Below are 21,294 nucleotides of genomic sequence, written 5' to 3' on the forward strand. Positions count from 1 at the left end.
TCATGGTTGGTGAAAACTAGGGTAAAGACTAGTGATGAGCGAGTATACTTGTTGCTCGGGTAGTCTCCTAGTATTTGTGAGTGCTCGGAGATTTAATTTTTGTCGAGGCAGCGGCATGATTTACGGCTGCTAGCCAGCCTGAGTACATGTGGGGATTGCCTGGTTGCTAGGGAATCCCCACATGTATTCAAGCTGTTCAGCAGCTGCAAATCATGCAGCTGCCTCAACAAAAACGAAATATCCGAGCACTCACAAATACTCGAAGACCAATGGAGCATGCTCGGGAAAACCCGAGAAACGAGTATACTCGCTCATCACTAGTAAAGACCACCCTACACCTTTGCCAGTCTTGCCAAAATTTTGTCTTTCATCAAATATATGTTGGGACCTTTTGAACTTTTATTTTTTTTTTTTACTTTCTGTCACGGATCCCACCGTGCTGCCGCCAATTGTCACGGATCCCACCGTGCTGCCGCCAATTTGTCACCCACTTCTCAGCACGCGACTTGGGGTTGCGCCTGCAAGGGTTAATCTATCTCCCCTCTCTCAATCCAGCATTCAACCTCTGTCCTATGCTGTAATGGGAGCATAAATCACACACCGACCCAGGCCACACACCCACTCATACACGCTGCCACCACTCACCGAACACACGGGCGATGAGTCCCAGAACTATTACTACTACTACTGTCTGCTAATCATAAGGCTCACACAATTTATGGCTATGGATTCTTTAGAACATACAAGGTTCAACTTGTTAAAGTTTTATGCTTTAATATAAAAAGGTACAGTGCTTATAATAAAAAAGTATAAAAAACATGGTAATAAAAAGACATACAAATGCAAAACAGTTATAAAAATAAACAGGAGAAAACTTACAGAAATGTCTAACTTTGTAGTCTCCTTTCTGCTCCCTAAGGGTGGGATGGATATGGACTCGAACACATCAGCTCCGCTGCCCCAATATGTGAACAACTTTATATACGTACTAGCTGAAGAGCCCGGCGTTGCCTGGGCATAGTAAATATCTGTGGTTAGTTATAGCACGTCACTTCTCTTATTTTCCCATCACGCCTCTCATTTTCCCAATCACATCTTTAATTTTCCCCCTCACATCTCTCATTTTCTCCCTCACACCTCATTTTCTCCCTCACTTCTCTCATTCCCGCCTAACACTTGTCTTTTCGACCTCACATCTGTCATTTTCCGATCACTACACTATTTTCCCTCACTCCTCTCATTTTGCACTCACACCTTTTCATTTTCACCTCACACCTCTCATTTTCACCTCAGTATATACATGTTTGTCATCTCCCTTATATATAGTATACACCTGTATGTCATCTCCTGTATATAGTATATACCTGTATGTCATCTCCCCTGTATATATTATATACCTGCTGTGTCATCTCCCCTGTATATAGTACATACCTGTATGTCATCTCCTCCTATATATAGTATATACCTGTATGTCATCTCCTCCTATATATAGTATATACCTGTATGTCATCTCCTCCTATATATAGTATATACCTGTATGTCATCTCCTTCTATATATAGTATATACCTGTATGTCATCTCCTCCTGTATGTAGTATATACCGGTGTGTCATCTCCCCTGTATATAGTATATATCTGTGTGTCATCTCCTCCTGTATATAGTATATACCTGTATGTCATCTTCTATATATAGCATATACCTGTATGTCATCTCCTCCTGTATATAGTATATACCTGTGTCATCTCCTCCTGTATATAGTATATACCTGTATGTCATCTCCTCCTGTATATAGTATGTACCTGTATGTCATCTCCTCCTTTATATAGTATATACCTGTGTCATCTCTCCTGTATATAGTATATATCTGTGTGTCATCTCCCCTGTATATAGTATATACCTGTGTGATCTCCTGTATTAGACCTCGTTAACACGTTATTTGCTCAGTATTTTTACCTCAGTATTTGTAAGCTAAATTGGCAGCCTGATAAATCCCCAGCCAACAGGAAGCCCTCCCCCTGGCAGTATATATTAGCTCACACATACACATAATAGACAGGTCATGTGACTGACAGCTGCCGTATTTCCTATATGGTACATTTGTTGCTCTTGTAGTTTGTCTGCTTATTAATCAGATTTTTATTTTTGAAGGCTAATACCAGACTTGTGTGTGTTTTAGGGCGAGTTTCGTTTGTCAAGTTGTGTGTGTTGAGTTGTGTGTGGCGACATGCATGTAGCCACTTTTGTGAGATGAGTTTTGTGTGGCAACATGCGTGTAGCAACTTTTTGTGTGTCGAGTTGCATGTGACAGGTTAGTGTAGCAAGTTGTGTGCAGCAAGTTTTGCGCATGGCGAGTGTTGCGCGTGGTGAGTTTTATGTCTGGTGCCTTTTGAGTATGTGCAAGTTTTGTGCGAGGCAACTTTTGCATGTGTTGCAAATTTTGTGCATGTGGCAATTTTTCCGCATGTGCAAGTTTTGCGTGTGGCGAGTTTTCCATGAGGTGAGTTTTGCACTTGTGGCGAGTTTTGCGTGAGCCTATTTTTTGCATGTGGCGAGTTTTGCGCGTGGTGAGTTTTGAGCGGCGACTTTTGTGTTTCGACTTTTATGTGGCGAGGTTGGTGTATGTGTGGTGAAATGTGTGCTGAGGGTGGTATATGTGTTCAAGCACATGGTAGTGTGTGGCGCATTTTATGTGTGTGTTCATATCCCCGTGTGTGGTGAGTATCCCATGTCGGGGTCTCACCTTAGCAACTGTACGGTATGTACTCTTTGGCGCCATCGCTCTCACTCTTTAAGTCCCCCTTGTTTACATCTGGCAGCTGTCAATTTGCCTCCAACACTTTTCCTTTCACTTTTCCCCAGTATGTAGATAGGGGAAAAATAGTTTGGTGAATTGGAAAGCGCGGAGTTAAAATTTCACCTCACAACATAGCCTATGACGCTCTCAGGGTCCAGACGTGTGACTGTGCAAAATTTTGTTTCTGTAGCTGCGACGCCTCCAACACTTTTCATTTCACTTTTTCCCCATTATGTAGATAGGGGCAAAATTGTTTGGTGAATTGGAAAGCGCGGGGTTAAAATTTCACCTCACAACGTAGCCTATGATGCTCTCAGGGTCCAGACGTGTGACTGTGCAAAATTTTGTTTATGTAGCTGCGACGCCTCCAACACTTTTCCTTTCACTTTTTTCCCCATTATGTAGATGGGGGCAAAATTGTTTGGTGAATTGGAACGCGCGGGGTTAAAATTTCACCTCACAACGTAGCCTATGATGCTCTCAGGGTCCAGACGTGTGACTGCAAAATTTTGTTTATGTAGCTGCGACGCCTCCAACACTTTTCCTTTCACTTTTTTCCCCATTATGTAGATAGGGGCAAAATTGTTTGGTGAATTGGAACGCGCGGGGTTAAAATTTCGCCTCACAATATAGCCTATGACGCTCTTGGGGTCCAGACGTGTGACTGTGCAAAATTTTGTGGCTGTGGCTGCGACGGTGCAGATGCCAATCCCGGACATACACACACACATACACACACACACATACACACATTCAGCTTTATATAGTAGACAAGCCTAATTTATAGAGTTACTCTGGAGGTCAAATTTCTTTACCAGCCTCTCAGGTTAATATTATAATTGCTTGTTTTTGATTGGGTCATGGCCGCTTCCCCAATGAATATATTATTTTAATCTGAACACTCTTTGCCTAAAGGTTCTCACAGATAATGTCAGGCTGTAATTGACATCTCTTTTCAAAAGCGCTAGAAGGTGTGAAATGTTTCCCCTTCTTCCTGGTTCCCAGCCAGACCCCCTGTCAAGATTGGAGACAGTAGACTGCCTTCCCAAGATACATATGTTGTGACCTTTGTGAGACCTGCAAGTCTCAGGACAGATGTTAAACTACTGCTGGTTACACATATAAACCTATACATTTTTCACCACACTTTCCCCACTCTCTGTATTGAGAATCCATGAATACGAGGCCAAGCCATATTCAGCCGACCAGTATCTAAAGCTTATGGACACCTTAAGAGTCTCCTGCTCTCAACCAGGGTTAGAGCATGACTGCCGATTGCACTCATTAATGCCAACTTTAGAAACCGAAGGATTGTCGAAGAGGCCTAAAAACATTATTGGCATGTTGTGTCTCTGAAAGAAGTTGTCCCTTTCATGCCATTGACGGAACTGTTCATGGATGCTAGAATTTGGCCAATTTTAGCCAATATTTTTGTTTATTATTTTTCCTTTTCCTCTAATGGTGGATGCTTACATTAACTAAACTAAAAAATATATATATATTTTTTTTCTCTTTATTTATTGATTAGCAGGTGATCATTGAGTATTTTAACATATTAAAACAAAAGAAAAAAATGTACATATATATATTTTTGTTAGTTTGTCTTAATTTTTTTCTTAAGGTCTCCACATTAGAGAGTTGGAGACTGAATTTCACCGTTTATGGAAAAACATCTGTGTATGTGGGCCTCCTCAACAGAAAGATTGGTCACGTTGAATTTAATTGACCGATCATTTTATTCTACCAGGACGTAGGTTGCCGCCAGAGGTGTGGGCCAATGGCTTACATTCTTTTACCTATTGAAAATGCTTATTTATGGGGGGAGTAAGGAGAAGGGTTTGGCCTTGTAGCTATTGAAGGTGTGTTGGTCCTTTAAGCGATAGTTAGCCCATTCAGACTTCTTTTATCGGGAAAAGGAGCGCAAGGGTTCCAAGGACAGTGATATGTTTTATGGAATTGTCATATTCCGCATTCATGGAGACAGGCACTCTGTTCCCAGCGTATATGACCTTTATTCGGAAAGGTTAAATCAATGAGTCTCTAATTCTGTTGATGAGACAGTCCTCTATTTTTATAAAGCTCGGTGTAGACATGCTGGGCCCCATCCTTTTTTAGCTGCAGAAGAGGTATCCATTTTTTTCCCAGCTGGTAATTGTCATTGTCATTTAGGTGTCAGGATGCCTGCTGGGTCCCTGTGATGGGGCGGTCCGCCTCTGCTCAGTTGCCCGCTCTGTCCTGTCTGCTGCACCATTGATTTTTATTGCTAGTATTAGGATGGAGATGGGATCAATAGAGGATTTGCTTGGAAGCTGCTACAAAACACAGGCAGACAGAGCAGGCCATTCGAGCTGGTGCAGTCCCTGGAATGAAAAAATAAGAAGGACTTCGAGACCTGGAGTAAAATGTAGATAAGGGGATCTGCAGGGGGAAAGGGGTGTCAGAATATATGGGGCTATGCAAAAACATGGATAAGAAGAGGCTGGAAAGGACACTGTTTAAGAGGTAAGACCTTCCCTAAATTGTTATGAGAAGAGGAGTCCTGACCCTTAGTAATTGTATGTGCATTCTAGATGGATGGCTTAGAGGGCAATTCCCCTAGTTCCCGCTTTTGAATGTTGCATTATTGTTGCCTGTGATGGACATAGATTTGCTTTATATGTGCAACAAAATAACTCTGTTGTCATACTACGTTATACCTTGTAGAAGTCTATGCAGGTGAAAGACCCACCCCCGCTTACAGCTAGATAGATGGCTTAATCCACAAGTAATTGCTTTTTATTCTTGCATGGTCTTTACTAGGAGTGGGAACAGCATTTGCTGTAGAGATGCCACAAAATAGCTTTTAAGGGGCCTCCATTCCTCTTCCATCCTTATTGACAATTGTAAAGGTGGAATACCCACCTCCACTTAGGGTACCGTTACACTATACGATTTACCAACGATCACGACCAGCGATACAACCTGGCCGTGATTGTTGGTAAGTCGTTGTGTGGTCGCTGGAGTGCTGTCACACAGACAGCTCTCCAGCGACCAACGATGCCGAGGTCCCCGGGTAACCAGGGTAAACATCGGGTTACTAGGCGCAGGGCCGCGCTTAGTAACCCGATGTTTACCCTGGTTACCAGCGTAAAAAAAAACCAAACAGTACATACTTACATTCCGGTGTCTGTCCCTTGCCGTCTGCTTCCCGCACTGACTGACTGCCGGCCGTAAAGTGAAAGCACAGCACAGCGCGCTGTGCTCTGCTTTCACTTTACGGCCGGTAGTCAGTCAGTGCGGGAAGCAGACAGCAAGGGACCTGACGGACACCGGAATGTAAGTACGGTATGTACCATTATGACATCTACGTCGATACTGTGCTCGTTGCTGATTGGTTGAGGCCTGGCGGCCTCGACCAATCAGAGACGCGGGATTTCTATGTCGATACTGTGCCTGTTGCTGATTGGTCGAGGCCTGGCGGCCTCGACCAATCAGAGACGCAGGATTTCCTGGACAGACAGACACAGACAGACGGAAAAACCCTTAGACAATTATATATATAGATATATATATACTAGATTGTGGCCCGATTCTAACGCATCGGGTATTCTAGAATATGCATGTCCCCGTAGTATATGGACCATGATGATTCCAGAATTCGCGGCAGACTGTGCCCGTTGCTGATTGGTCGAGGCAACCTTTATGACATCATCGTCGCCATGGCAACCATTATGACATCATCGTCGCTGTGCCCGTTGCTGATTGGTCGAGGCCTGGCGGCCTCGACCAATCAGAGACGCGGGATTTCCTGGACAGACAGACAGACGGAAAAACCCTTAGACAATTATATATATACTAGACTGTGGCCCGATTCTAACGCATCGGGTATTCTAGAATATGCATGTCCCTGTAGTATATGGACAATGATGATTCCAGAATTCGCGGCAGACTGTGCCCTTCGCTGATTGGTCGAGGCAACCTTTATGAAATCGTCGCCATGGCAACCATTATGACATCATCGTCGCTGTGCCCGTTGCTGATTGGTCGAGGCCTGGCGGCCTCGACCAATCAGAGACGCGGGATTTCCTGGACAGACAGACAGACGGAAAAACCCTTAGACAATTATATATATAGATATATATATACATACATACATACACACACACCCCCCCCAATACACACACACACACACACATATATCTATCTATCTATATATATATATATATATATATATATATATATATATATATATATATATATATATATATATATAAATATAAATATATAGATAGATAGATAGATAGATAGATAGATAGATATATGTGTGTGTGTGTGTGTGTATGTATGTATGTATATATATATCTATATATTTAATTGTCTAAGGGTTTTTCCGTCTGTCTGTCTGTCCAGGAAATCCCGCGTCTCTGATTGGTCGAGGCTGCCAGGCCTCGACCAATCAGCAACGGGCACAGCGACGATGATGTCATAATGGTTGCCATGGCGACGATTTCATAAAGGTTGCCTCGACCAATCAGCGAAGGGCACAGTCTGCTTAGTCCCGGCGCCCGCATACTCCCCTCCGGTCACCGCTCACACAGGGTTAATGCCAGCGGTGACGGACCGCGTTATGCCGCGGGTACCGCACTCCGTTACCGCTGCTATTAACCCTGTGTGTCCCCAATTTTTTACTATTGCTGCTGCCTATGCAGCATGAAGAGTAAAAATATGTAATGTTAAAAATAATAAAAAACAAAAAACCTGCTATTACTCACCCTCCGTAGTCCGCCGAGCCGCGCGCGGCCTTCACCATCTTCCGTTCCCAGAGATGCATTGCGAAATTACCCAGAAGACTTAGCGGTCTCGCGAGACCGCTAAGTCATCTGGGTAATTTCGCAATGCATCCTGGGAATGGAAGATGGCGGCAGCCGCGTGCGCATCGCCAGCGCTTCGCTGGATCCCGGCGGGTGAGTATATAACTATTTTTTAGTTTAATTTTTTTTTTTAACAGGGATATGGTGCCCACACTGCTATATACTACGTGGGCTGTGTGATATACCGCGTGGCTGCTATATACTACCTGGCCAGTGTTAGATGTTATGTGGGCTGTGTTATATACTGCGTAGGCTGTGCTATATATTACGTGGCCAGTGTTATATACTGCGTGGGCTGTGTTATATATTACGTGGCCAGGGTCTTATACTGCGTGGGCTGTGTAATATACTGCATGGGCTGTGCTATATATTACGTGGCCAGTGTTATATACTGCGTGGGCTATACTATATATTACGTGGCCAGTGTTATATACTGCGTGGGCTGTGTTATATATTACGTGGCCAGGGTCTTATACTGCGTGAGCTGTGTAATATACTGCATGGGCTGTGTTATATATTACGTGCCAAGTGTTATATACTGCGTGGCCTGTGTTATATAGTACGTGGGCTGTGGTATATACTGTTTGGGCTGTGTTATATTCTGCGTGGCCACTGTTATATATTGCGTGGCCTGTATTAACGCATCAGGTATTCTACAATATGTATGTTTGTATATAGCAGCCACATAGTATATAGCACAGGCCACATAGTATTTGTCTGCTATATACTACATGGCTCCTATATACTACGTGGCCTGTGCTATATACTATGTGGCTGCTATATACATACATACATACATACATACATACATACATACATACATACATACATACATACATACATACATATATATATATTCTAGAATACCCGATGCGTAAGAATCGGGCCACCATCTAGTCTTCTATATAAAGCTTAAAGGCAAATCAACTAATAATCAGATACTGCTGTTTTCCATGTATGAGTACAGAACATACTGAAAACATGGCACAAAATAACTTCTATAGAGGTCATTATTTTCCTTGAACCCTCATAAAGTATATAAACACTGAAGACCCACTCCTGCTTAGAGTTCAATAGTTTAAATATCAGATCCACCAGTAATTGGAAGGCCAACCCCTGCTTAAAGCTGGTTAAAATTGTGCCAGACTTTTTTTTTTCTGTAGATGTTGTCATTTTGGTCCCTATTTCTTCATATAGTGATATATTTCTACTGATAAATACCCTTGGAAACATTTCTTCCCATTGATAATTTTGCAACCTTTTGCTGTAAGCAGGTGTTGGTCATATTCATCAGGGCCCTTCTTGATAATCTTCTTCCTGTTTGTGATGTAGTAGTCTCCGCTCGCTTACATCCTTTAATTAAATCTTAATTTACATTGAGAAGACGGATGCCGGTTGGATCTCTTATGTATTATTAGATCAGCCTGTTTCCAGTGGATTAAGATGAATGACAAGGATGCTTGGATATGGTGTGCGTTATTGGGACTGGAAATTAATCAAGCTTGTAAAGTAAACTAATTTATTCCCTTCCCAAAGTTTTTGGATTCTGTTTACCCTTTTTTTTAATTTTTTTTTTAATAAAGTTACCCTCCGATCACTTGACCCAAGGGTCACTGAAAGGACATGGAAACCACCACCAAGCACTTTTATCTTGTGTGACAGTAGTTGGTCCTCTATCCGCGTACTTTGTCACCTCGTCACTCCATCTTCTTACTCTTTTAGTGCCCGGTTGGAAGTAAAACTTGGACGTTCAGAAAGCTTAAAAGGACGGGAAGAGCTGAAGAAATCCCGCAAAGCTGACAACGTTCCTCGCTCCCGTAGTGATGTGGACATGGATGCTGCGGCTGAAGCGACGAGACTGCATCAGTCCGCATCATCTTCAGCGTCCAGCCTGTCCACAAGGTGAGGACCTCTTTCTTACAATGCACTTTTTCTCTTGCTGCAGCTGCTCCAGAACTGTTCTTTCTACTATAAATCAAATGGAAGTAACTGATGTAGGCACCCATTTTTGGAGGCGATCACCCAAATTGAACACACATGCAAAAATGGTTTTAGAGTGCTTTTACATTGCGTTTAGGCACCCGTTCAGTGGTTCATATCAGGGCTTACTTCCGAACCCCTCGCAAAACGGGTTTCCGATGTATGGGCCAACGGAGCCATAGACTATAAAGCTGCCGACAGAGTGAACGTGCACCAATTTCGGGTGTGTACGCCTACTAGAGTCGGACACTCAGACGTAGTAGATTTCTTCTGGGTGTCTACCTCCAGTAGGCATACACTCCCGAAAATTATGCACGGCAGAACGCACGTTCACTGTGTTGTCACCATTAGGCTGCCGTCACACTAGCAGTATTTGGTCAGTATTTTACATCAGTATTTGTAAGCCAAAACCAGGAGTGGAACAAATAGAGGAAAAGTATAATAGAAACCTATGCATAACTTCTGTATTTATCACCCACTCCTGGTTTTGGCTTACAAATACTGATGTAAAATACTGACCAAATACTGCTAGTGTGACGGCAGCCTTATAGTCTATGCTCTTGTCTGCGCATATGTCCAAATCCCTTTTTTCAGGGGGTTCGAACTCAAGCCCCTACGGGGCACACTGAACGGTGGCCTAAACGCAATGTGAAAGCACCCTAACTCTTTCCTCTGTCTTCTCTCCATATCAGTCAATCTTATGTATGCTCCTCTTACAGCATCAGCTTACTCCATCCTTCCCATTGAGAGCACATGCACACTCAGCCGAACTAAGCGTGCACGTCTAAATGGGTCAGAAAGAATGGTTGTCTAAGGTTTATGGGCTTGCTGCTTTTCCTTTTTGAGCTAATCAAGTCCAATTGGATTTTCACAAACTCTCTTTATGTAACAGGTCCTTGGATAACCCAACACCACCGTACACCCCCAAGCTGAGCCGCAGGTGAGGAAGAGCTGTTTTTATGGGGTTAGCTCATGTTAGTTGGGGTGAGTTGTAGAACCAATATATTTTTGTTGAACTTTGTTGACCATAATGTAGGGTGAGGTGGCTAGGTAGTCTTGGATTGGTAGACCCAAGTGGAACCATTACCAGTGGAGCACTGACTAAGCTGTATTATTCTAGGAGTATGGAGTCTCCAAATATGATCTTTACTGGTGAATCTTTGCTGGCCAATCTACAAGAAGATGATTTGGGGCATATGTCTGACCCTGAACTTGATGCCCAGAATTGGCAACACACCGTAGGCAGAGAGGTGGCTCAACATCTTAGTGCGAAGGAGAGGGCACGCCAGGAAGTGATACATGGTGGGTACCTGTACAGAGAACATTGACATTTTAGGACCTACTTCCGGTTCTCATGGTTGTTCACTTCTCCTCCTCAGAGCTATTTATGACAGAGGCCTCTCATCTCCGGGTCCTTCGAGTTCTCGATCACATCTTCTACCAGATGATGCGCAAGGAGAACCTTCTGTCTACTGAGGAACTTTTGCTCGTGTTTCCCAATCTCCCCGAGCTGATTGAGATTCACAGTAAGGATTTTTTGACCTGATTTGCAGGGAAATGAAGACTGATTCTAGTTTCTTACATTCTGCCGCACTTTCTTATTGCAGATTATTTAGTAGAACTCATGAAGAGGGTGAGGGAAGAAGGGCCAGTGGTTAAAGAGATTGGTGACCTCATGTTGTCCCGGGTGAGTATCGTTGCCTAAAATTGGTAATTTTTTAACTGATCAGCGCAGGAATTCTCTCAAACAGGCTTGTACATTAATGGATAGACTGCTGTTGCCTACGGCCAAGACGTTTTAATATCTGGTGGATGGAAATTTGGGAATGGACCAGACTTTGCATAGAAAAGTGATTGTATGACTGCATATAAACCTATACTAGTCATCAACATAGAGGAAAAGATTTTAGCACAATTGTCGTCTAAGTTTATAGGTGATATGGCTGTGTCTTAGGCCGGGGTCACACTAGTGAGTTTTACGGACGTATGAGAGGCGCAAAAACTATGCATTGCACACTGACCAATGATTCTCTATGGAGCAGCTCCTATCTGCCGTATACTTCTCTGCCGTATTTTATGGGCGTAGAAAATCGCAGCATGCTGCATCTGTCAGCGTGTTGCGCAAAAAAATCCGCCAATGAAAGTCAATGGGGCGAGAAAAATACGGATTACACATGGACCAACAGTGTGACTTGCGAGAAATACGCAGCGGTGTTCTATAGAAAAGCCGGCAATTCAGTGCGGTGTACAGTAAAACCACACTGACAGGTTACAATAGAATAGCTAAAATAAATGTCTACACATATAGGGGTATATGTGTATGTGTGTATATATATAATATGTATGTATATATATATATATATATATATATATATATAATATACCTATATACCTACAGGTAGTATTCAACCCCCTGCAGGTTTAATAAGATGCAAATAGGTTAGAGCCTTCAAACAAGAGCAGGATTTATTAACAGATGCATAAATCTTACAAACCAAAAAGTTTTGTTGCTCAGTTAAATTTGTATAAATTTTAAACATAAAAGTGTGGGTCAATTATTATTCAACCCCTAGGTTTAATATTTTGTGGAATAACCTTTGTTTGCAATTACAGCTAATAATCGTCTTTTATAAGACCTGATCAGGCCGGCACAGGTCTCTGGAGTTATCTTGGCCCACTCCTCCATGCAGATCTTCTCCAAGTTATCTAGGTTCTTTGGGTGTCTCATGTGGACTTTAATCTTGAGCTCCTTCCACAAGTTTTCAATTGGGTTAAGGTCAGGAGACTGACTAGGCCACTGCAACACCTTGATTTTTTGCCTCTTGAACCAGGCCTTGGTTTTCTTGGCTGTGTGCTTTGGGTCGTTGTCTTGTTGGAAGATGAAATGACGACCCATCTTAAGATCCTTGATGGAGGAGCGGAGGTTCTTGGCCAAAATCTCCAGGTAGGCCGTGCTATCCATCTTCCCATGGATGCGGACCAGATGGCCAGGCCCCTTGGCTGAGAAACAGGCCCACAGCATAATGCTGCCACCACCATGCTTGACTGTAGGGATGGTATTCTTGGGGTAGTATGCAGTGCCATCCAGTCTCCAAACGTCACGTGTGTGGTTGGCACCAAAGATCTCGATCTTGGTCTCATCAGACCAGAGAACCTTGAACCAGTCAGTCTCAGAGTCCTCCAAGTGATCATGAGCAAACTGTAGACGAGCCTTGACATGACGCTTTGAAAGTAAAGGTACCTTACGGGCTCGTCTGGAACGGAGACCATTGCGGTGGAGTACGTTACTTATGGTATTGACTGAAACCAATGTCCCCACTGCCATGAGATCTTCCCGGAGCTCCTTCCTTGTTGTCCTTGGGTTAGCCTTGACTCTTCGGACAAGCCTGGCCTCGGCACGGGAGGAAACTTTCAAAGGCTGTCCAGGCCGTGGAAGGCTAACAGTAGTTCCATAAGCCTTCCACTTCCAGATGATGCTCCCAACAGTGGAGACAGGTAGGCCCAACTCCTTGGAAAGGGTTTTGTACCCCTTGCCAGCCTTGTGACCCTCCACGATCTTGTCTCTGATGGCCTTGGAATGCTCCTTTGTATTTCCCATGTTGACCATGTATGAGTGCTGTTCACAAGTTTGGGGAGGGGCTTAAATAGTCAGAAAAGGCTGGAAAAAGAGATAATTAATCCAAACATGTGAAGCTCATTGTTCTTTGTGCCTGAACTACTTCTTAATACTTTAGGGGAACCAAACAGAATTCTGGTGGGTTGAGGGGTTGAATAATAAATGACCCTCTGAAAAGACTTTTCACAATTTAAAAAAAACATAAAGAAATAACATTCTTTTTTGCTGCAGTGCATTTCACACTTCCAGGCTGATCTACAGTCCAAATGTCACAATGCCAAGTTAATTCCAAATGTGTAAACCTGCTAAATCTGCAGGGGGTTGAATACTACTTGTAGGCACTGTGTATATATATGTATGTATGTATGTATGTATATATATATATATATATATATATATTATATTAAATATATTTTAATAAATATATTTTAATACAGCGTTAGATAGCTTAAAAGCCGGTAAGTCAATTGCCGGCTTTTGCTATCTCCTTCCCAAACCTGATGACAGGACACCTGGATATGAGACATGGTTTACATACAGTAAACCATTTCATATCCCTTATTTTTTAACATATTCCTCACTAATAATATTCCAAGTTTCTGTGTGCAAAATTTGGGGGCTCTAGCTGTTAAAATAAAGGGTTAAATCGCGGAAAAAATTGGCGTGGGCTCCTGCGCATTTTTCTCCGCCAGAGTGGGAAAGCCAGTGACTGAGGGCAGATATTAATAGCCTAAAGAGGGACCATGGTTATAGGACCCCCCCCTCCCCCGGCTAAAAACATCTGCCCCCAGCCACCCCAGAAAAGGCACATCTGTAAGATGCGCCTATTCTGGCACTTAGCCACTCTCTTCCCACTCCCGTGTAGCAGTGGGATATGGGGTAATAAAGGGTTAATGTCACCTTGCTATTGTAAGGTGGCATTAAGCCAGGTTAATAATGGAGAGGTGTCAATAAGACACCTCTCCATTATTAATCCAATAGTAGTAAATTGTTAATAAAACACACACACATTAGGAAAAAAGTATTTTATTGAAATAAAGACAGGGTGTTGTAATAGTTTATTAAACGCTCAATCCAAATGATGACTTTCGTTCTGTAAAAAAGGAAAAATGAAAAAACAACAATATCCCATACCTTTCCGCGGTTACAGTCATGTCCCACGCTGTAAATCCATCTGAAGGGGTTAAATAATTTTACAAGCAGGAGCCTGCTAATGCAGCTGTGCTCCTGCCTGTAAAAACTGAGAAATGAATGGAAAGCAGGGGAAGCAGGGGAACGTAGCTACCTAGACTTGCAGTGCTGCGCCCCTGCTGGCATAAACTCATATGAACTCGACCGTGGGAATTTTTCTGAATATTTTCTCACGCTCGAGTTCATCTGTGATTATGGATGCATTGTATGTCCGTTTTGCAAGCCGCCGAGAAAATCTCTCTGTACGGATGCCATACAGATTACATATGGAGGTTTACATGCGCAAAATACGCTGCCACACCCTGCCTACTGATGACATACGGATCACTATTTTGGGAACATTTCTGCGTATTACACATGTAAAATACGGACTGTATTTCCCTACGCTGAGTGTGACTCCAGCCTTATCGCCCCTGTGCAGAACTTCCGATTTCCTGGACATTCCTTGAGATGGTGCAACGGTAGCTGTAAAATGCGCCAAATTCAGGAAGATGTGCTTGCCCCAATGAGTTTAGCACATCTTGATCATGCGCACTGTTCTTCAAGACTGGAGTACAAATATCCAGTCTTGATGAATCCGCTCCTACGAGTCCATATTTAGTCTTGAGGAAGAGTAGCGCTTGGGTTGGGTTGAAAGTTGGATTGACCCAGCTTTTGTTTTTATAAGGCTGCAATGGAGATCACCATGGTGGAGGGGCAGTATTAAGTAATTTATGGACCTCTCTATAAAGAATTTACATTGATTTTTACAAGGTCTGCATACATTCATTTAGGACCGTTCACAGAAAGTTTTCTTATTCTTCTGTTGTATGAGTGTTGAGCATCCCGTAAGAGTTTCATGTATTAGGATGTTGCTACTTACAGAAGTGTGACTTTACTTCACTGAATAGGCCAAGACTATGGTAATTGCTCATTAATTTTCTTCTTCTCCACTATTTTTCAGTTTGATGGGGCCGCAGGAGAAGAAGTATGCCAAGAAACCGCCAAGTTCTGCTCATGCCAGACGATCGCGCTCGAACTTATTAAAATAAAAAAGCGTAAAGAAGCTCGGTTCAACCTTTTCATGCAGGTGCGGCTTATCTGAGAGCAAGCTGCTTCCTTGTCCATATTCCCTCCAGATCTTCAATAATAATTCATCCAAATCGTCCATACATCCATCTATCCATCCATATTCCCCATCTATCCGTATATACATCCATCACAATCCTTTTGACTCTCTCCTTGCCCATGCTCTAGGAAGCGGAGAGCAGCCCTCAGTGCCGAAGACTTCAGCTGAAAGACCTAATAGTATCAGAGATGCAGAGACTAACGAAATACCCATTGCTCTTGGAGAATATTATCAAACACACGGATGGTAAGAAAATAAAATTAAAGGCAAAACAAAAAGCAAAAGCATTCGACTTCTTGCAACCTTCCTACTAGGGAATCTGGTTAATATCACTGTGGTCTTTAACTAAACTCCCCACCCCGCAAAATTCTTTCTTTCCAATTCCCCGCCGTTCCTCCTTAGTGAGGCACAGGTCCCATTCTAATCACTTTGTATCACCTTATGGTAAGGATGGAGCATGGTCAAAGTGGTAACCAACACTTCACTGCATCTGTTTAGCTGTAGAGGCAGACCCACGTCCCCATTGGAAGAGGAAGTAAAGAGACCCATGCCCTGCAGATGAAATTATGGACCGCTTTTTTAATTAATCCCTTTTATTCCCCTCACTTAGGGGCGAGAGCTCTTGTTTTGTTTGAAACACGCACATTCATGCCTTTCTGTTCTTTTGCAGCCGGCACACCAGAATATGAAAAGCTTTGCCACTGTTGGAGTAGATGTAAAGACATCCTGAAATTCGTGAACGAGGCAGTGAAGCAGCGAGAAAATGAATATCGATTGGGGGAATACCAGAAACGCTTGGATTCCACCTCCCTGGAGAGAAGTAATAACCCTCTGGCTGCAGAATTTAAGGTGACCATGGCTGAAATCACACTCATGGTTGAGGGACCTGTGGCATAGAGAAATGTATAATGTCAATGACCTTTTCCTATTCAACAGAACTTGGACCTGACGACGAGGCGAATGATTCATGAAGGATCTCTAACATGGAGGATAACAAAAGATAAAACAATCGGTAAGAAATTTGTTTTGGTCATCAAACTAAGGGTTGGTCAATAAATCTCATTGGCCTTGAACACATGAAGGACTATGGTTTTCCATTTTGGAAAATCCCTACTAGTTAGAAGGTTCTTTTGGCTCCAAGTTTCCCCAGTGATCAGTTATGGGGAAACCTGGTAATGTTTGATTTCTAAACCGCGCCACTAGAGGAGGAAAAAAGCATAACATAAAATCCATTCACTTCATTGGGTTGTCTATGTAATGCAAGACAGGGCGGGTTCTCCAAGGTGAAGGACGCTCTTTGCAGCTGCATCTTTCTTTGGCCAAGAGGGGAGGATCTTATCAATTAACTCCCTAAAATTTCCTAGTAAGGTATATCAGAATTGTTTAGAGTTGTCTAAACTGGGCCCTTTTGTCTAAACCCTTTTGCTTGTCCTGACGTAAAGGTACATCACTGTCGTGTATGTAGAGGGCACAGGAGCTGAGCCCATAGTCTTGTGTTTATACAGCCAGCAGTGACCAGAGCTAGCTCCGATTGCTGCTGTTTAACCCCTTAGATGCTGTTGTCAAACACAGACCGCAGCATGTAAATGCTTGACTTGCCCATCACAGGGTGTCAAGGGGATGGCATGGTAACCAGGGGAGTCCCCAGTAATTGTTGGATATTTTTTTTTCTTGTTTTCCAATAAATTATATTGTAAAATAAATGATGTAATTGAAAATTAAAACTTGTCTCTAGGAGGCTTGGCCATGCACTGGTACTGAGCAGGTGTGTGCGTTCCTGTGTGCATGAAGAGCTCCTAGTATCCTGCTGTAAAATCCTGAGATAACGGACCCCCTTGACACAGTAAATCATTCCCTGCCTGAAGGGTGTAAGCTGACAGATGTGAGGAGAGGGATTAGCTGTGGAGGCTGAAAGAGCTGGAAGCACTATAATAATAATCTATATTTATATAGCGCCAACATATTCCGCAGCGCTTTACAGTTTACATTTTCCTTCTCTATGGCTTCCTCACAGAGGGCTTTAGTCCGAGAGGCAAACAATCTGCAGCTTTTTTGCAGACTTTTGCGCCCCGTGTGTGCAAAAGTAAGTGCGCCCCGGGTGTGCAAAAGTAAGTGCGCCCCGGGTGTGCAAAAGTAAGTGCGCCCCGGGTGTGCAAAAGTAAGTGCGCCCCAGGTGTACAAAAGTAAGTGCGCCAATGGCTATGAACTCTACATGACCCCACCAGGTCACAGGTTTTGCCAGATAATATCAGCTCTTAAAGTGAAAGGAACAGCACAGCACAAATGCAAATCTAGCTTAATCACATGACCATGCCGCTGAAAGAGAACATGCACCAAAGTGGATGTAGAAGCCCACTGCGCCACCTAAGGGACCCCAGGCAGTATTGCGGCTCCTAAAGGACCCCAGGCGGTTTTAAGGCCCAAAAGGGACCCTGGGCAGTTTTAAGGCCTCTAAGGGACCCCGGCAGTTTTAAGGCCTCTAAGGGACCCTGTGAAGTTTTAAGGCCTCTAAGGGACCCTGGGCAGTTTTAAGGCCTCTAAAGGAACCCGGGCAGTTTTAAGTTGAAAGTGGCCTCGGGGACCACCGAAGGTCAAAGTGACCCACAAGGGTGACCCCGCCCACCAAATCGGACCCTGAGGAGCCCCACTCACCGAATCGGACCTAGATTTACCCCGCCCACAAAATCAGACCTAGATTGACCCAACCCACCAAATCAGACCAGAGTGAGTCCGCCTACCAAATCGGACCGCCTGAGAGGCATCCAAGTGTGAAAGTCTTGCAGGGGCAGCCCGGGCACCATTCCAAAGCATTATCTGTAGTTCCTTCAGGAAATACCCATCTAGTTATTATTAAAGTGTTACTGGTACAGAGAGATGGCTGAGCCAGTGACTGTAAGGCTGCTATGACCCGTAGTAAAAAGATGGGTCAGGAAGATGGGGGACAATGTGCCGGCTTCCAAGATGGCGCCCATATGTCTAGTGGAAGGAGGCAAAAAGATGTCTGGAGATGTTGCAGCAAAATTGGGGAAATTTGCACATGAAGGGCTTGCTGGTACGCTTGTTCCACAGCGGTCAGGGTCGCATTTACAGGGAGCACAGAATACAACACCAACAGGATCCTGCTATTCAGCTCTAGTGGTAGAAGGAGAGGATGATGATATCCTGACACTGACCCGATCTGTTTCAAGCTCTTCAAATGTGGGGAAATCTCCCAATGGAAAGGACTCTAATCCTTGTGAAATATCGCTGGGGTAATCTCCCTCCCTTCTGGATGTATTTTATATGTCATAACTAGGGTTGATCGAATAGCTTCAGATAAGTGCTTATACGAGTAGCTATAGCGCTTTCCGAATAGCTGCATCGGTAACCTGGACAACTGGAGAGCTCCCGATAATCAGCTGTTCGGCGCCACGACCGCATGTGTCGTGGCTGTGTGACAGTCACAACACATGCATGGAGAACCTATTCAGATAAGCACTTATCCGAAGTTATTCAATCAAGCCTATCTTATTCAAATTAACACGGACGTTCAAGAAACTAGTGCCATTATCTGGCATGATGTCCAAAAACTGGCGGAACGTGCTTTGGAAGTCGAGGGGAGAGTGGGGCTGCTTGAGGATGCTCCCTTTCCCACCCATCCTAAGCAACATTCAAAATCATTCCCAGGTGGTAGCAGCTCTCCGAGCCAAGGTGGACAACCTGGAAAACCACCGAAGGCGCAACAATGTCCAGCTGGTCAGCGTCCCAGAGAAAATGGACGGAAGGCTTCCTGACTGGTTTATCGAAAAGTGTCTGTAGATTTTCTGTAGAGTCTCTCCCCATTGTTTGCAGTGGATAGGGCTTACAGAGTCCCTACAATACCGGGCCCAGTGGGAAGGCCTCTTAGACCTATCCTGATTAAAATTCTTCACTTCGAGAATCTGGACACAAGCCTGAGGAAGGCATTTGATCTGCCTGATATTACCCTTGGAGGTCAAAAGGTCTCATTTTTTCAGGATTTTTCAGTGGAAGTACAGAGCAAGAGGTCCTGAAGCCCCGTGCAGCAGAGCACTCGATCTGCGCACGCGCGGCCCCAGGAAGATGGCCGCCCCCACCGATGACAGGGGCAATAGCGCAGAACGCGCGCTTTTGCTTCACGTGCGCGCAGGGGATTCGGAACTCTGGACATGCGCACACCACTACGCCACCAACGGAAAGCTGGGGAAGAAAAGAGCGATGTCACCACGTCCACCCGACCTGACCAGCCTGATTGACAGGTGAAAACGGCGACTTTGGTAATGTATTTCTCAGCATAGGTGGGGAATCGGGGTACACTACATACACTATAGTAACACACAGCGCAGGCCCTATTTAACAGTATTTATATCTCAATCTCAAAAAACGGGGTGACAGGTTCCCTTTAAGATGGCTGGACACGCATGAGATCTGACAGGAGAGGGGAGGTGGAGGATTGTAGCTTTATAATGTTTGTTTTATCAGTTGTTGATTTGCATTTACATATGTGTATAAGAACTTACACCCCTCGTTTTTTAATGTTGCGGGGCTGCCTGGCTGTGCTCTCTACAGTTATTCTTCTTGGGGGAGCAGGTATTGTTATATAAAGTTCATGCCATGTGAGTTTCATTGAGTGTATTATCTCACTGGGTCGCACTCTGCAAGGAAAAGAGTGGGTGGCTTGAAGTATTCCTATGCCCCAGCCCTTGCAGGTAGATGTTGGCCTATGTTACTGTGGTAGATGGAGAAGGGCCTTTTTTGTGGGGTGTGCATATATGGTTGGATCTTTGGATAAATTTAGGTTGCTGAAACAAGTAGAATGTTAACTTGTGGATGGTATGGGTAGATATTATCCTGGATTCTCATGGGGGTATTAGTCAAGTGTGTTTCATGGAATATCCGAGGCATGAGAGACCATTCAAAAATGCAAGCCATTTTCGAATATATTCGGAAATTGAGGGCAATGATTATAGGTCTGCAAGAAACACACATGTTGGCTGAGTCCATTATTTTGAAGAATAGAGCATGGATTGGGCTTGCACTTCATTCAGTTTTCTCTAATTACTCATGGGGGGTAGCCTTCCAATTCACAGAAAAATCCCCTTTCAATGTATCGACCTTTTTAAAGATGAGGAGGGAAGATTTGTGTGGGTGCATGCTGTAAGGTGGCATGCTTCGAATGTATTAGTGTAGTGGCATATTCCTCCCCCATTTTTTAAAGAAAATCCTGGTGAAACTTGCAGGATGGCCGTAACCACCACTAATAATTATGGGCAATTATTTTAACATTTGGAATCCACATGAGGATAATTTTCCAAGGGGAGAAGATAAGGTTTCTCCATTTGGATTTTTCGTTGCCAAACTGTGGTGGATAGATGGGTATACTCCTGCACTTAAGCATCACCCCAATCTATTTCGAGAATAGACATGGTGTGGTGTAACTCATCTATGGTCCCATGTCTGATATTGAGTATGCTCTAATCTAAGATCCTTGTTGGACCATTCCCCTCTAATATTCCGGATCAGGCAGATCCCATGGGCATTAGACAATCCCTTGAGTGGAAAATTAATCCTTTCCGGCTGAAACTAATTAATTGTAAGGACGTACGGAGCAAATTGGTTGGGTTTTTTAACATTAGTGAGGGGTCGGCTCCAAATAATGTTATGTTTTACAATGAAGGCTTTTCTGAGGGGGCTACTTATTAGAGAAATGAAGACCGATAATTTGTGGAAAAGGTATATAGAATTGGAAGATAGTCAG

General features: G+C 43.7%; 1 protein-coding gene across 5 annotated transcripts in view; it reads left to right on the forward strand.

Moving 5' to 3' along the window:
• ARHGEF11 (Rho guanine nucleotide exchange factor 11) overlaps positions 1 to 21,294 on the forward strand; it is a 184,052-nt gene that overhangs the window by 138,685 nt on the left and 24,073 nt on the right. For all 5 annotated transcript variants that reach the window (XM_069728322.1, XM_069728333.1, XM_069728341.1 and 2 more), the window contains 9 exons: positions 9,367 to 9,546; positions 10,517 to 10,564; positions 10,745 to 10,926; positions 11,004 to 11,150; positions 11,232 to 11,311; positions 15,375 to 15,500; positions 15,668 to 15,785; positions 16,210 to 16,388; positions 16,476 to 16,551. In XM_069728322.1, coding sequence (XP_069584423.1) covers positions 9,367 to 9,546; positions 10,517 to 10,564; positions 10,745 to 10,926; positions 11,004 to 11,150; positions 11,232 to 11,311; positions 15,375 to 15,500; positions 15,668 to 15,785; positions 16,210 to 16,388; positions 16,476 to 16,551 — 1,136 coding nt within the window. The remainder of the gene's footprint in view (positions 1 to 9,366; positions 9,547 to 10,516; positions 10,565 to 10,744; positions 10,927 to 11,003; positions 11,151 to 11,231; positions 11,312 to 15,374; positions 15,501 to 15,667; positions 15,786 to 16,209; positions 16,389 to 16,475; positions 16,552 to 21,294) is intronic.

The sequence above is a fragment of the Ranitomeya imitator genome, chromosome 1 (genome assembly GCF_032444005.1).
Source record: "Ranitomeya imitator isolate aRanImi1 chromosome 1, aRanImi1.pri, whole genome shotgun sequence".
NCBI classification, from domain to species: Eukaryota; Metazoa; Chordata; class Amphibia; order Anura; family Dendrobatidae; genus Ranitomeya; species Ranitomeya imitator.